Source organism: Equus caballus, chromosome 23 (genome assembly GCF_041296265.1).
Source record: "Equus caballus isolate H_3958 breed thoroughbred chromosome 23, TB-T2T, whole genome shotgun sequence".
Classification (NCBI taxonomy): Eukaryota; Metazoa; Chordata; class Mammalia; order Perissodactyla; family Equidae; genus Equus; species Equus caballus.
In genome coordinates this window covers 13,927,534-13,944,670 of record NC_091706.1, presented here as the reverse complement: position 1 = coordinate 13,944,670, position 17,137 = coordinate 13,927,534, and the positions used below count along the sequence as shown (strand labels likewise).

Sequence of the window (17,137 nt, the reverse complement as noted above, 5' to 3'; positions counted from 1 at the left end):
TCTATCCTTTCTTTCTTATTTTTTTTATTTTTAAAAAATTTTTTTTGGCTCACTGCTCCATTTATTAGAATAATCACATTTGGAGAGGCACAAAGCACTTAAGTTTTACATGACTACAAAGTTATCACAAATCCCAAACTTTTCAGCCACAGATATTTCACTTATTCCATTTAAAGAAAAAGCTTTCAAAACATCTTAGTTTGATGCACAGAGACCCTGAATACATGGGAACTACATATTTTTAAATGCTTGTACTTCCTGCTCTGATAATGTCTTCTTTAAATAGAATCCAGCACAAAAGGGATTGAAATACGTAAGGTCATGATGCAAATGCTTTGGAGAGAGAGTGAAATCAATCTGTACAACATGGAAAAAGATGTAGTGTGCACAGAGGTTCTGCAGGGAGTCACTGAGCCATCTGGGCTTCCATGGCTTGTGCTGTCCATTCTGGTGCTGTCTGACTAATTTTCTCCAAAAGGTTATTCACTTGGAAACAAAGTGATTGGATCTGTTTGTCCCATGTTGGCAGGGCTTCTCGTGTTTCAAAATGAACTATTCCATCAATCTGATCGATAAATCCATTCATACGGCCTTCTGTTATCATTTGTGATGCTATCTTTTCTGCCTTAGCTGCAGAGATCTCTAAAAGAGCTCCAAGTTCTTCGAAGGTAATATTATTATATAATTTGCTTGCAGACAACAAATTGTGTTCAATAACAGCTCTGTCCAAAATGCTGGAACCATCAGCTGTGGTTGCTTTTTGGTGAGGCATCAGCATGGCAGCAAATTCTTGAAGTTGATTTCCTCTGATGATCCTATCTAGGTACATTTTCTCTAGGATCCCATAAGCAGCAAGTTGCTGGCACCTTTCCTCCTTAAAAAGAGTAGCTAGCATCCAAGAACGCTGCTGTCCTGCTGATGCTAAGATGGTACAGTGCAAAGCATGTTTTAAGGCCTCTAGTCTTTCACTTTCCTGCACTATTGTCTTGTAAGAGAGCTCACTGTACCTTTGTGCAGCTTCAATGAATTTTCTTCTGTAATCAAGAACACGTGCATAGCATACCTTATAATATATCTGTAACTGTTCGTTGGTTGATTCATTCTGAAGCAATGATGCTCAATTTATGTAAGCCTCTGCCTGGACGGGATCATCATCCTCCAGATATAGCCTAGCAATCTTCAGGTATGTCTCCAGTTTATAATCTACATTGTATTCTTTTTGTCCTGTTTCCAAAGGAATTCCCACCAACACTTGGGCTGCATTTCTCCAGTCTTCTTTCTCATATATGGATGCAAGATGCTGTCTTATGGAAACAACCTGCTCCTCAAATGAAATGACTCTAGGCTGGATCTTCTCCAAGGTGAAATGATAGATTTCTTTGGCTGTGCTCTCAGGCTCTCAGGCAGGTTAGGGAGATGTGTGCAGAAATCAGTCAGCAACTGTCGAGAGATCACAAGGCTGACATTCTCATTTACCATTGCTTCCACAAAAGCTTTCAAAGCTTCTAATTGTTCTGCCCCAGATAACCGAATGGCTTTTTCCAGGATCTGGCGATACTTGCCCGCCAGATCTTTATGAGAGCCGCTTGAATGCATGAGCTGAGCCAAATCCTGTCCCACGGCTGCTGCCATCTTTCTTCCAGCTCAGCCAAGGCTGCTGGGCCTCTCACTGCCAGAAGGAAACCGAGTGTCCTTTCTTTCTTATTTTTTATCTCTTGGTCTATACTGCTGCAGATTTTGAAAGAACTGTCCAACTTTATCTTCCAATCCTCTTATTATGCTTTCCATTACCATTCTCTCATTATTAATTTCCAAGAACTACTTATTCCATCCTCTGGATGTTCTTTTCTTTTTAAACAGCATCTTGTTCTTGTTTAATGAATATAATATTACCTTTTATTTTTATGGGGACACCGATACTAATTTATTTGAGATGTTCTTTTCTTTGAATAATCTTTTTTTCTTTATTTTCATTGGTTCCAACTTTTTCATATTGTACGCTTAAAATGATTTCCTTAAGTAACTGCTGACCATTGCCTGTCAGCTTATATTTAAGAGTCCAGAACTAAAACGCTAGTAGGAAGTTATGTGTACATGGGTGGGGCAAGTTGATTGTGACACTAAAGGACAGCAGTTTTTAGACTTTTTTAGTTTCAAAACAGTGTTAAACTCTTAAAAATTACTGAGAACACTAAAGAGCTTTTGTTCCCGAGGTTACAACTACCAATATTTATCATGTTTGAAATTAAAACAGAGACACCTAAAAATAATTATTTACTAAGAGCAATAATAATAAACCCAGCAGAAGTTAACATGACTAGTATTTTTTGTTAAACAGTAACTATATTTTACAAAACAAAAACTATTTAGTGAGAAGAGCGGCATTCTTTTACGTTTGCAGATCTCTTCACTGTATGGCCTGGAAGAAGACAGATTTTTTTTTTTTTTAAAGATTGGCGCCTGAGCTAACAACTGTTGCCAATCTTCTTTTTTCTCCCCAAATCCCCCCAGTATATAGTTGCATATTTCAGCTGTGGGTCCTTCTAGTTGTAGCATGTGGGATGCCGCATCAACATGGCCTGATGAGCGGTGCCATGTCCGCGCCCAGGATCTGAACTTACGAAACCCTGGGCCACCAAAGCGGAGTGTGCAAACTTAACCACTCGGCCACGGGGCCGGCCTGACAGTTATATTCTTACATTTACTTCTGCATCTAATCTGTTGCAATATGTTGGTTTAGTTGAAGTATATGAAGAGAGTTTAGCCCTGCAAAGACATATAATTTAAGAAGGCAGGAGTATTTTAATAGCTGCTTCATATAATTGTGCACATTCTCCTTTGATACTACGCAAAATTCATCAAGCAATGCCCACCCTGGTTCCCGTGAGCCTGTCTAGGAAGGCAGGTACGGCTGTCTAGGGGGTTGGGGATGCACCATGACAAGAGCTGAAGGGAACCACAGCTTACTGGCCACGCCTTCACCTGAACACTGAAGTCTTCAGACTGCAGAATTCCCAAACAGCTACATCAGACAGATTCTGGCAGTAAAATTGTCGTCTAGGTGAAGAGATGGGTTCCTGGCACTTCCTACCCCACCTTCTTCCCCGACGTCCCCTTCTGATCTCTTACATATAAAAGGAAAAAACAAAAACCTTTTCCTTTCCTTTGCATTTCTTTGTCCTTTTCTACTATATCCTAGGAGAACTACTTGGCTTACTTTTTTAAGTCATTATTTGCTATTCAATTGTATCTCCTATTTAGCCTGTTTATTGAATTTTCTTCTTTTCTCCTAAGTTATCTCTTTAAAAACAAAAACAAAAAAAACCCAACTTATTCCTATTTCAAGGATTTTATAGTTTCTCTTATTATTCTTAGGACAATTATTCCTTTTTAAAAAAAATCCACTTGCTTGTCCTAGGGAATGCATTTAATTGGTGTATTTGCATCTTCTGTTTGTTGCTTTTGGTTCATTTTTCCTTATGGTGTTGGTTTTCCATGAATATCTGGTGATTTTTGTTTATTTGTTCTTTCTGGAATTTGGGATTCCACATTAGCCTCTCCACGAAGGCTCTGGTAGCCTGCCTCCAGTACTTGTGGGGAGGGTCAGGATGTAGTGCTGGTGGGGGTTGCCAATAAACTGCATTCTGGGAGTTGATAGGCATTTGGTGCTCGCTTCTCCTCCGAAGCTTCCTCCCTCCTTCTTGTAGGAACAGGACACCTCTGTTGTCTCTTGTCTGGGGATAGTGGATAAGGAGGAGGAGTATATGACAGTCTGGCTGGCTGGCAGCTGTTACTGCAGTAGTCCAACAAGTTATCTTGTTGGCTGCCAGGAACCTCCTACTTCCTGAATCCACCTCCAAAATAATGTTTACCTCTTGCTGTAGTCCACTCTCGCAAGCTTTTTGGGCTGTGGTATTTTCCTTCAAAAACATCTCACTATCTACCATTTTAAGCCTTTCTCATAATCTGTGGTTCAACAAAAGCCCCCCTCGTTTTACAGTATTATATCTTTAATTGTTAAAATTCCCCCGTCATTTCTAGGAGCTGGAAGCATACAGCGAATGTTAGGGCATTCATGTGCTTAGCCCATCACTTGACTTAGTTTCTCACATTACATGTTGTCTTACTCTCTCCTGACTAGATTACGAGAGCTGCTGTTCCTCAGAGGTCTTGCACTTTAGTCTTCAGCATCTGTCCAACTTCTCTACGTCAGAGCTACTTAAAATATGGTCCTCAGAATCAGCAGCATCAGCATCCCTGGGAGTGAGGCCAAGGAATCTGTTTGCATTTTTCCAGGGGATTCTTATGCGTACTGAAGTCTGAGAAATGCTGCTCTATCTCCATATGCCGTGGTTAGTAGCAGTCCCCAGAACGAGATATCAATCTCTAGTAATAATCTGAATACTTGAAGGAAACAGGATAGAATTGTATTTAAGGTTTACATTTCTATTGATTCTTATAAACTGTTAGTTTAGCTGTATTATTTTGTTGATAATCAACTGTAAAATTCTCAGAGATAATTTTTTATTGAACTACACAATTTCTTCTTCTCATATGTGAAGTCTGTCTTTTCTCCTGAAATCATCTTTTCTAAACTTCACTTCTTGTTCTTTACCATTTTCCTGAATAACTGAGGTCTCTTCAACATCTGTCTTCCACAGCGCTCTAACATCTTCTCAAACTCACTATCAAGGTGGTTTTAGACCTAAAATTAATGTGTTTTTGAGTCCAACATCTAAGTTGTTAACAAAAAGACATACTTAGCTTGACTTGTAAATACCTTAAGTTTTTGGAATATATGAGCTTTCTAGGTGGAATAGGAGAGGAGGAAAGTAGTTGCGTGTGTGTGTGTGTGTGTGTGAGATGTAGAATGCTTTTTCGTGTGTATATTTTGCACAGAATCTCACAGAATATTTTGCATAGAGTAAGGACTCCATGAATGTCTGAGAAATGGAAAAATATGCCTGAGAGTTCCATGTACTCATAATAAATCCAGAACTCTGAAACAAAGAAGCAGGGAGGTGGTGATCTTGCCCTCCAGCCTTGTTTTATCAATCTTCCTCTAAAAGACCTATGAGTGCAACTCTTCTCTCATCATCTTGAAGAAAGAAGGAGAGTCAGACACTATCGCTGTGCCTGGGTAGGTGGAAAAGAGTCTTGGCACCAAGGGCTTTTATCAAGCACTCAAACTTATGGGCTGCAGATTGTATCTCCGAATTAGGCTGAAAAAGGTCCAAAATAATTTTCGTGAAAAATTCTAAAGTTCCATGTAAACTCAGGTAGCTCTTGGTTCTACCAAAACGCAGACAGGCCAAGTGATAATCTTCTGAAGGGCTTCAAAGAGCTCATGGCCTTCCAGCTCTCTCTTTTGATCTGAAGCTTGCCAGAGCATGGAGATCCAACTTCAATACTTGGAGTTATGCAGTACTTTCCAGACTGTATTACACTCAGCATGAGGTCTTGACTGATTACCAGGGCAGCACTTCCAAATGACTTCTGCACAAGAATTCAACTGCAGAAGGCTCAACGGTAACCATATACTGCTGGAAACGTCCTTCCCATGTGGTCGTATTGAAGCTTCCAAACCGTCTCCAGCAAACCACAGAAGTACAAGATAAACTGATGATGCTCAGAGAGTCCACAATGTCGCTCCTTCTAGATGGTTTGTAGCAAAGAACAGAGAGAATTTAAACATTCTGTCACTGAACTGTTGATTTTACTTGGTGGCAAGTGAAACTCTATTTAAAATGCTGTGACAAGACCATTTATCAGGTCTCTAAAAATAAGGCAAAAGGAAACTAAACAGATTTTCCTCTTTTTTTGGTTCCTCTGACACTTTATGCATCAAAGTTATTAGATTAATTCCTATATTTTCTACGACACTTTTGAATCTTTTGAAATGAACTTTAACCATTCAAACGGCAAAAAGTAAAAAACAATGTGTAGGTCACCTCTAGAAAAACACAAACCACAGAGAAAACCAATATAGCATTGTTTACATGGTGCTTAAAAAGTTTGAGAGGCTTTCAGTTGCTTCAATGTTTGAAGTCATACTAGTGGAAGGAAAGTAATGATAAAACTCACATTTCACAAACAATGGGAATATCAGGATTCAAGTGCACCAGAAAGTAGTTTGCCGACTATGCTGTATTCTGATTCAATTTTTTTGATTTTTAAATCTTGACAGTGTACAGAAAACTTTACATATATAATAAGGGAAATTTATATATTATGATGATACATATTTTAATTATTATTATAACATATGACAGGAAGAACTATAATGGCTCCAGCATGTTTGGCAGCTCTTTCAAATCTTATCACAACGCCATTTCTCTACCTGATTTCATGAAATCAGTTTCTACTCAAGACACGAGAACACACTTTGGTGAATTTATAATTCACTAGAGAATTGTGGACTTAGAGTTCTGAGTCTCAAACAAGCTTTTAGGGCTCCAGGTTCTTTTATGGATGGAGAGCAGAACACTTCCTGGTTTTAGATCTTAAAAGCAGGACTTTAAAAACTCATAAAGAGACTCAAAAAGTATATTAGGCATCAAATTGCTTTTTAAATTCAATCTTCTGATTACGTATAAATGAACTTAATCCAAGAGACTGAATTTCCCTAAAAACTCAATGCATTCAGAAAAATATCTGCAAGAAATTTATCTTGTTGAATTTTAAAATTCTTTAAAAAAAACTTCCGTAGCAAACATCATTCAATAGAGCAAATTAGGAATGCATCAGATGTGTCAGTGTCCAGGGGACATTCTACTAGCACACACATCTCATATTCTTGATAAATTCAGTTAAGAATTTTACCAATTACATCATAGATACATTTTGACTAAGAACGCCCTAAACCACTAACAAAATCAATCACCATTTTAGCCTTGCTGCTACTGCCCGCTGGGGCACCAGCAAGGACACCCTTCAGTGGGCTTTGCTTTGCACCAGGGAATTTGTCCATATTGTTTTTGAAAAACAAACATCTTTCACGAAGAAACAGTCATGAATTTGGGAATGAACCTGCCCCAGAAGATGGTCCAACCTGACACGAATGGAAGTTTTTCAGCTATAAAGCACATATCAGCTAGTATCTTGCAGCAGGCTTTCCTACTTATAGTCAGCAGAGTGTAGATGTCTTTCTGAACTGCTGTCTTCTGTCCAAGGATGAGAAAATGAAAAGCACAGATAATTCTGAGGAAAGAGTTTGGAAGGACCAGTATAATCAAATATGAGTAGAGTGCAAAAGGATGTAAATAAAGGGGGAAAAAATACTGCAAAGAGGAATAAATACTAAGCAACCTAAGGCTGATGAGAGATGACTATTTTCTCATGAACGGCACCTGTTAATCTGGAAACAACACCCTGAGGCAGGAAGTAATTTCCTTATTACAAATATTATCTGTTCACTTTTAGTTTCTGAGCAGGTAATACTGCATTTTAGTTTTTAAAGTTTTCTTATAAAATACTAATGACTGATAGAAAAACATAATATTATAACATCAACTGTGTACTCATTGCCCAGATTTTACAATGCTAACATTTTAATAACATTTCTGTTTGATATTTTAAAGAAATAAGATGTTTTGATTACAGCTAACACAGCCTTCTCCCATCCCATTTGCTCTTGCCCTTCCCAGGAGTTCCCACTCCCATGAAGCCAGCATAGGTCCTTTCTGTCTAGTTTAACACTTTGACTTTATATGTACATATTGAATGTTTTAAAATTTTATATATATATTACATATTATGGATATCTCTTTGCAACTTCCTTGCTATTCTGTTCCAGGGTCTATGTGTCTGGCTTTACGCCAGTACCAAACTGTTTTGACGAATGTAGCTTTATATGTTTTAAAATCAGAAATTGTGAGGCCTCTGGCACTGTTTCTTTATTTTTTTTTTATTGTTTTGGCTACTTGGGGTCCTTTGAGATTCTAAATGAATTTTGAGATGTTTTTCTATTGCTGCAAAAGAAAAATGCCATGTGGATTTTTCTAGATCGAATCCTATCTATAAACTGCTTTGGGCTGCATGGACTCTTAACAATATTCAGTCTTCCAACACAAGACGCCTTTCCATTTATTTGTGCCATATTTTATTTCTTTGAGCAATGTTTCGTAGTTTGCTGTGTGCTCGTTTTTCACCTCCTTGATTAAGTTTATCACTAAGTATTTTGTTCTTTTTGATACTATTGTAAATGAGACTGTTTTCTTAAATTTCCTTTTTGGATTGCTAATTGTTAGTGTAGAGAAATGCAACTGATTTTTGAGTCTTAATTTTGCATCCTGCAACTTTAATGAGTTGGTTTATCACTTCCAACAGTTTTCTGCAGAACCTTTAGGGTTTTCTACATATAAGATCACATCATCTACAAATAGAGATAGTTTTACCTCTTCCTTTTAAATTTGGATATCTTTTCTTTCTTTGTTTTGCCTAACTTCTCCGGCTAAGACTTCCAGTACTGTGCTGAAAAGAAGTGGTGAGAGAGGATATCTTTGTTTTGCTCCTGATTTTAGCAGGCAGGCTTTCAGTATCTCACCATTGAGTATGGCCACCCCTGCTCTCTTGTGCTTACCATTTGCATGGAGTATGTTTTCCATCCTTTCACTTTCAGCTTATGTATATCCTTACATCTAAAACGAGTTTCTTGTAGACAGCATACAATTGGACCTTGTTTTTTATCCATTCAGTCATTCTATGTATTTTGACTGGAGAGTTTAATCCATTTGCATTTAATGTAATTACTGATAGAGAAGGACTTTCTATTGCTATTTCACTGTTTTCTGTATGTCTTCTGATCATTTTGTCCTTTTTCTCTCTTGTTGCCTTACTTTGTGTTGTGTTGATTTTTGTTTTTTTTAGTAATATGCTTTGATTCCCTTTTCCTTTGTGCAACTTTTACAGGTATTTTCTTTGTTGTTAGCATGGTAATTACATAATACATCTATGGTTCTAATAATCTATTTTAAACTGATAACTTCAGTTGCATACAAAAAGTTTACTCTTTTATATCCCCTCCATGCTTTGTGTTATTAATGTCATAAGTTACATATTTTTCTATTTTGTATCTGTTAACATAGTTTTACAGTTATAGTTATTTTTATGCTTTTATCTTTTATATTTTATATCAGAATTAAAAGTAATTTATGCATCACCATTACAGTATTACAGAATTTTGTATTTGTTTCTCCCTTTACCTTTCCCAGGGAGTTTCATATTCTGGTATGCTCTCATGTTGTGGTCTAGAGTCCTTTTGTTTCAACTTGAAACTCTCTTTAACAATTCTTGTAAGGCAGGTCTAATGGTGATGAACTCCCTCAGCTTTTGTTTATCTGGAAGTCTTAACTTCTCTTTCATTTTAGAAGGACAGTTTGTAGAACACGATAATCTTGGTTGCCAGGTTTTTACTTTTAGCACTTTGAATATGTCACCCCACTCCCTTCTGGTCTTAATGCTGCTTCTGAGTAATCCACTGATAATCTTATGGGAGCTTCCCTGTATGTGATAAATTGTTTTTCTTGCTGCTGTCAACATTCTCTCTCTTTGACTTTTGACAATTGATTACAATAAGTCTTGGTGTGGGCCTTTTTAAGTTCATCCTAGTTGGAGTTCTTTGAGCTTCTTAAATTTGGATGTCCAATTCCTTCCTCAGATTTGATAAGCTCTCTGTCCTTTTTTCTCTCTCTCCCCTCCTTCAGGGACTCCCACAAGGCATTTAACTGGTCCACTTGATGGTGTCCCATAAGCCCTTAGGTTTAAGTAACTTTCTCCATTCCTTTTTCTTTTTATTCTCCTGACTGGCTAATTTCAAGTGATATATCTTTGAGTTATCTCCTTGATCAAGTCTACACCCCTCTAGTGAATTTTTCAATTCAGTTACCGCATTCTTCAGCTCCACAATATCTGTTTGGTTGTTTTTTTATAATTTCTATCTCTTTGCTGATATTCTAATTTTTTTCATGCATCATCTTTCTGATTTCATTTAGTTGTTTATCTGTATTCTATCATACTGCATTGAGCTCCTTTAGGACAACTATTTTGGGTTATTTGTCAGGTAATTCATAGATCTCCATTTCTTTATTAGAGTAGGTTTGTAAAAATTGATCTTGTTCCTTTGATTGGGCCATGTTTTCCTGTTTCTTTGTGTGCCTTGTTGTTTTTTGTTATGGTTCAATGCATTTGAAGACACAGTCACCTCTCCCAGTCTTAACGGACTGGATTTTTACAGGGGAATACTTTCACTAATCAGTCTGGCTGGAGAATCTGGGGGTCCTTCAAACCTTATTTGGGAATAAATCTTCTCTGGGTTTGTGCATGCAATTTCCCAATTAGAGAGTTTTGCCAGTTTCTTTTTCAGGAGTTTGTAATCTCTTCCTCTCTCTGGTGTCTGTAGTATTGCAGGTTCTCTGGTGCTGCAACAAGCCAATAGGTTCTTTTGTTTTCTGCAGCTCCCAAGGCATCAAACTATGCTGGTTCTGTTACTGCTCCAAGTCAGGGGAGACAGAAACCAATCCCTAGGGCAGCCTCTTCAAAAGGTGAAACACTGGATGCACATTCCACTCTTCTCTCCCCACCTTCCTCCCACCCAAGAGAAAAGCTGTGAGTTGGATGCTTTCTCCTAATCACACTGACCTCAGCCAACCTCCATCTGCAGCTCTGCCAGTTCTCTGGTGCCGCAAAAAGCAGCTGAACTCTCTTTAACTCTCCACAGTCCCCAGGCATTGAAAGCATGCTGGTTCCCATCAGTGGTCAGAGTTAGGCAAGACAGATACCAGTCCCACAGGCAGCTCCCCAAAAGCCAGAACATTGGACACATCCCACTCTTCTCTTCCTCTCCCTGGGGAAAAGCTGCAAGCTGGACTGGCTTAGGGGAAGGGCTATTGTGGTCGATATAAAATGGCTTTCTTAATCTGTTTCAATATGGCTGTTCTTGACTTTGAGCTTGACTTCTTAACTGACTTCTGGACTCTCATTAACGGCTCTTTGGGCCAAATGCTATCATTAAGTCAGTGTCTCTGTGGAAACAAGGACTGGGGCTTCCTGTTATATCTTGCTGATGTCACTTCTGAAGACGTTTTAAAATGTTTATTATTTATCAAGTTTCCCTCTTTTGGTAATTATCTGCTTACAGTTCTTTTCCATTTCCATACTGGAGTGTTTGCCTCTTTCTGATTTGCAAGGAGGCATTTCTATATTTTGCATACTAACCCTTTGTTTGTTTTATAGGTTGCAAAGATCCAAGTCTGGCTAGTCTTTTCCATTTGTTAATATTTTGTTTGTGTTTTTGTTTGTTTGTTTTTAGTTTTTGCTTATTCTCAGCTGAGTTTTAAAAAATCATCAGTGATGTATTTTGGGAGTTTGGTGTAGATCATACATACACAATGCATGCTATTGATTTTTTAAGTCTCCTTTAATAAATATTTAATTCTGTTATTCGAAAGATCCACTATTCATCATTAACCTCAAGGCTAAACTAAAGTCTTTACCTGATGTGTAAATAAATGATTGTAAATGCTCTCCATGCACCTATGGGATTCTTATTACTTTTTAGGTATACTTCATATATCACAAAATGCACCTATTTGAAATGTACAATTCAAACATCTTTAATAAATTACTGAGTTGGAAACCATCATGATCCACTTTTACAACATTTCCATCACCTCAAGATCTTTTGTGCTCATTTGCAGGAAATCCGTGTTCCTACCTCTAGCCCCAGGCAACAACTAATCTACTTTCTGTCTCTTAGATTTGCCTATTGTAGACATTTTATAAAAATGGCATCACAGTGTGTGGTCTTTTGTGACTGGCTTTCACTCAGCATCATGCCTTGAGGTTCACGTGTGTTGCAGCATGCATCAGTAGACTGTCCCTTTCTTATTGAGGAAAAGCACTCTTCTGTATGAACATACCATATCTTGTCTATCCTTTCACGAGTTGATGGATATTCAGGTTGCTTCCACTTTATTACAAATAATACTGCTATGAACATTTGTATACAAGTACTTGTGTGCTTATTAGCCATTTCTGTACATTTTTTGGTGACATGTATTCCAATCGTTTGCCTATTTTTTTAACTGGGTTGTCTTCTAATTACTGAGTTGTTTATATATTCTAGTATGAGCCTTTTATCAGATGTATGATTTGAAATTATTTTCTCACCATCTATGACTTGTCTTTTCATTTTTTAAATGGTGGTAAAACTTTTTGTTTATCCATTCACTTTTTGATGGTCCTTTGGATTTTTCTGGTTTTGAACTATTACAAATAAAGCAGCTAAGAATATTTGTATAGAAATATTTGTGAATACCTATGTTTTCACTTGTCATGAGCAAAACTCAAGAGTGGAAATGGTGTGTCAAATAATGAGTATGTTTAACTTTCTGATAAACTGCCACACTGTTTACCAAAGTAGTTACACCGTTTCACATTCTAGCAAACAGTGCATGAAACATCCAGTAGTTACATATCCTCTCCAATACAAGCTAGTTTGAGTGCTTCAGATCTTAGCCATTTGAGGGAGAGTATACAGTGGCATCACGTTTGTATTTTTCTTTTTATTTGTATTTTGATTTTCTTAATAATGTAAAATTTACCTTGAGTGAAATACACAAATATCAAGTGAACAATTCAATGAGTTTTGACTAATGTGTAAACCCTTGTATCCACTATCACAACCTCATGCCCTCCCCAGGCAATCCTCACTGCCCGTAAGCAACCACAGTTCTGAATATCTATCATGTTAGATTAGTTTTGCCTATGCTTGACCTTACTATAATTGGAATTGTACATTACGTACTCCTGTGTGCCTGGACTTTTCTTAAATTTATGTTTTTTAATTTTAATTTTTTTTTTTTATTTTGAGGAAGATTAGCCCTGAGCTAATATTTGCTGCCAATCCTCTTTTTTCTGAAGAAGACTGGCCCTGAGCTAACATCCGTGCCCATCTTCCTCTACGTTGTATGTGGGATGCCTACCATAGCATGGCTTGACATGCAGTGTGTAGGTCCGCACCCAGGATCCGAACCAGTGAACCTCAGGCCACAGAAGCGGAATGTGTGAACTTCACCACTGCGCCACTAGGCCAGCCCATGCCTGGCTTCTTTTGATCAACAGTACGTGAGATTCATCTGTGGGCACATGTCAGTAGCTCATCCCTCTTTATCGCCCAATAGTATTCCAGTGCATGAACATACCATAAATTGTTTATCCATTTTTCTGTTGAGACACATTTCTGTCATTTCCAGCTTGGGGCCATTATGATTAAAGCGGATGTAAACATTCGTGTAAAAGTCTCTTGTGGATACAAGTTTTCATTTATCTTGGGTAAATACTTAGGAACGATATTCCTGTTTCTTATAAGCATAATCAAACAATTTTCCAAAGTGGTTGTACCATTTTACACTCCAACAGTAACATGTGAAAGTACCCGATGCCCCACAGTCTCACCACATTTGGTGTTGTTACATCTTTTTAATTTTAGTCATTGCAATGGATGTAGAACCACATCTCAGTATGGTTTTAATTTGCATTTCTGATGAGTAACGACACTGAGCAAATTTTCATGTGCTTATTGCCTATTCCTGTATCTTCTTTTGTGAAGTGTCTAATTCTTTTGCCCATTTTTGAGACTTTTGTCTTTTGTTATTAATTACTGAGAGTTCTTTATAGCTTCTGAATTTAAGACTGTTGTCAGATATACGTATTGTGAATATTTTCTCTCAATCTGTGACTAGCTTATTCATGTTACATTTGTATTTCTCTTGTTTAATTTTTTTATTGTGGTAACATATATATAATAGTTATCATTTTAACCATTTGTAAGCCCATCACCACAATCTATACCCAAAACTTTCATCATTCCCAACATAAACTATGTACCATTAAACAATAACTCCATTCCCTCCAGCCCCTGATAACCTCTATTCTGCTTTCTGTCTCTATGAATTTGCCTATTTTAGGTGCCTCATATAAGTGGAATCACACATTTGTTCTTCTCTGTTTGGCTTATTTCACTAAGCATAATGTTTTCAAGGCCCATGCATGTTCTTGCATATGTAAAAATTTTATTCCTTTTTATGGCTAAATAGTACTCTACTGTATTTATATAGCACATTTTGTTTATCCATTCATCTGATTGATGGGCACTTAGCTTGCTTCCACCTTTTGGCTATTGTGAATAATGCTGCTATGAACATTGGTGTACAGATATCTGTTCGAGTCTCCACTTTCAATTCTTTTGAATATACACCTAGGAGTGGAACAGCTGGATCTTATGGTAACTCTGTGCTTAACTTTTTCAGGAACTGCCAAACTGTTTTCCACAGTGGCTGCACCATTTTACATTCTCACCAGCAAGGCACAAGGGTTCTACTTTCTCCAAATCCTTGTTAACATTTCTTATTTTCCATTGTTGTTTGTTGTTTAAATTACAGCCATCCAAGTAGGTGTTATGTGGTATTCCCTTGTGGTTTTGATTTGCATTTCCCTAATAAGTAGTGATGTTCAGCATCTTTTCATGTGCTTATTGGCCAGTTATATATCTTCTTTGGAGAAACGTCTAGTCAATTCTCTTGCCCATTTCTGAATCGAGTTTTTTGCTGTTGAGTTTTAGGAGTCCTTTATATATTCTGGATATTAAACCCTTATCAAATATATGATTTCCAAATGTTTTTACTCATTCAATAGGTTGTCTTTTTCGCTTTCCTGACAGTATCCCATGATTCGTAAAAGTTCTTAATTTTAATGAAGTCCAATTTATCTACTTTTTCTTTGCTGGTTGTGCTATTGGTGTCACATCCAAATAATCACTGCCAAATCCAATGTCATGAAGATTTTCTCCAGTATTTTCATTTAAAAGTTTTATAATTTACTTTAAGGGTCAGACTCAAAGTATTCCTAAAGGCTGAGGGCAAAGACCATTTCTGACAGAGCTTTAATTGGCAATAGCTTTACAAAAAAAAAAAAAAAACACAAAGTGCCTCAATCCCCTAATTCTCTTAGTTAATGATTTGTTAAAAATGAACTGCTCACCAATGAAAACAATTTTGAATTCTTTCACATACTGAAGAAACATTTCGAAATGTGATTAATTGCCTTTTAATTTGTCTGAATCTATTTAGTTTGTTTAGCCTAGATTTTGGAATATAATATTTCCTAAAATAGGTTAATGTGCACATCAAATATGTGTTGCCTTGTAAATATTCCCGTTGCATGTGTGACTGCTGCACACACACGGGGCTGAGCACGTCTTTCTCCTATGTTCTCTACTGTCTATGTAGGGCTTGCTGCTCAATGGATGCTCAAGAGATGGCACGTGATTTACTGCCCTAGGAGAGTTGGGAGAATAGTGAGTAAAAAAAAGGAAGTTTGATAAAACTCACCAATTTGCCATGTATTCCACTAAAATAATCTCTCCACATAGAACATAACTATAACTATGAACATGCATTTCCTGAGAATTATAAAATTTCTCTCAGAACCAAGCTGATACATCTTGAAACTTGAGAAGAAGGATGTTTAGTTTAACACCTACCGTCTTTGAGTGTTAAATCCATTAAGATGATTCTCTCTGAGTTCAGACACTAACGATAAAACCATCTGTAAAACAGAATCAGTTGCAGGTTAACTCACACTGCAAACAGTGTTACATCAGTTCTGTTTCTCTTAGTGTGAGTGATATTTCCGGTGAGATTCCCAACCCTCCCCCACCTGTCCTCTCCTCGTTTTACTTTGTCAAAATGAAAAGAAAGCAGCCAAGTCACATTTACTAATAATTTGGATTATATGTTTAATGTCTGTTATTCCACATGGCTATTTAAGCAAATGAACAATAGAAAATTAATTTTCTAAGAATTAAAACCAAACTCATTAAAAATAAAACCATATTAGAGCTAGTTTATTTTTATTTCTTAATTTAGTTCTTTATTTTTAAAAATGCTATTCATACATAAAGCTTCCAAAAGACTAGAATAGTTAACAAACATTAAAAAATCTCATAACACTTTTTAGAAGAGCTATGTTAAGATCATAAATTAAAATTTCTTCAATTTGGCTAAAATTTAAGGCAGAAGAAAATATAGATTTAATACTAAGATATAAATGTATAATACTATTTACAAGGTTGTTATTTAGTGAATTTTTTTACTTTAACATAAAATTCCTACCTGGTTGTTTTAAATACAAAATTTGTCCAATGTAAAAGGCTGTGTTTACATGGGTTAAGGAAACCTCTTCTCCCAAAAAATCTTTGACAGAATAAAGGAGATTGTTAAGAGACAGAGAGGTTGGTTGATTTAGAATAACCTCTCCTGGTTTCCTTCTTTCTCATAACCTCCCCTCTCACGTTTCTTCCTTACATGGCCATAAGTCCGCCCAAGGTAAGAAGAGATAAACATAGAAAAGTTAAACATCTCTCCTGGAGGAGTGAAATATTTCCATTTACTCTTTTTGCTGACGGTACATTAAGTAACGAAAATTTCAATACTAATAAATTAAAAATACTCACATTTTTAAGCAAACCAGGATAGTAATCTGCAGGTGCATAGCCAAGACCTTGAGTAAAAAGACCAACTTCTCTTATATCAAATCTGAATGCTGAAAGTACATGACATAACAGCCCCTAAAAACACAAACAGAAAAAGAAGAAGTCCTGAAATGTGAATACAAGTGCCTATTATGTATAATGCCTAGAATCTGGGTCATTTGTAAATGGGGTAGTCTCTATGAAACAAGTACTCTTAATTTGTTCAAATACCCGGTTCACTTTGATTCAAGGCATAAAGAAGAAATAAGTTAGCATTAAAATTATTGCATTAAAAATAAGTCCATTTAAACAAATGTTAACAGTGAAACAAAAATATAGAATGAATGAACAGGGCTTTAACCATATTACGAATGTGATCTTTGGGGCCTGCCTGGTGGCACAGCGGTTAAAGTTCACGTGCTCCACTTTGGCGGTCCAGGGTTCACAGGTTTGGAGCTCAGGTACTGACCTACCCACCACTCGTCAAGCCATGCTGTGATGGCATCCCACAGACAAAATAGAAGAAGATGGCACAGATGTTAGCTCACGGCCAATTTTCTTCAGAAAAAAAAAAAAGAATGTGATTTCTGTTTTTAACCTCAGCAA

General features: G+C 36.9%; 1 protein-coding gene and 1 pseudogene across 11 annotated transcripts in view; both read right to left on the bottom strand.

The window, feature by feature from the left end:
- The window catches only part of FANCC (FA complementation group C), a 244,233-nt gene that overhangs the window by 59,662 nt on the left and 167,434 nt on the right, over positions 1 to 17,137 (bottom strand). For all 11 annotated transcript variants that reach the window (XM_023627664.2, XM_023627665.2, XM_070249072.1 and 8 more), the window contains 2 exons: positions 16,514 to 16,627; positions 15,542 to 15,606 (listed from right to left, as the gene is read on the bottom strand). In XM_023627664.2, the coding sequence (XP_023483432.2) occupies positions 15,542 to 15,606; positions 16,514 to 16,627 (179 nt within the window). The remainder of the gene's footprint in view (positions 1 to 15,541; positions 15,607 to 16,513; positions 16,628 to 17,137) is intronic.
- Positions 281 to 1,712, bottom strand: LOC100063954 (COP9 signalosome complex subunit 4-like; annotated as a pseudogene).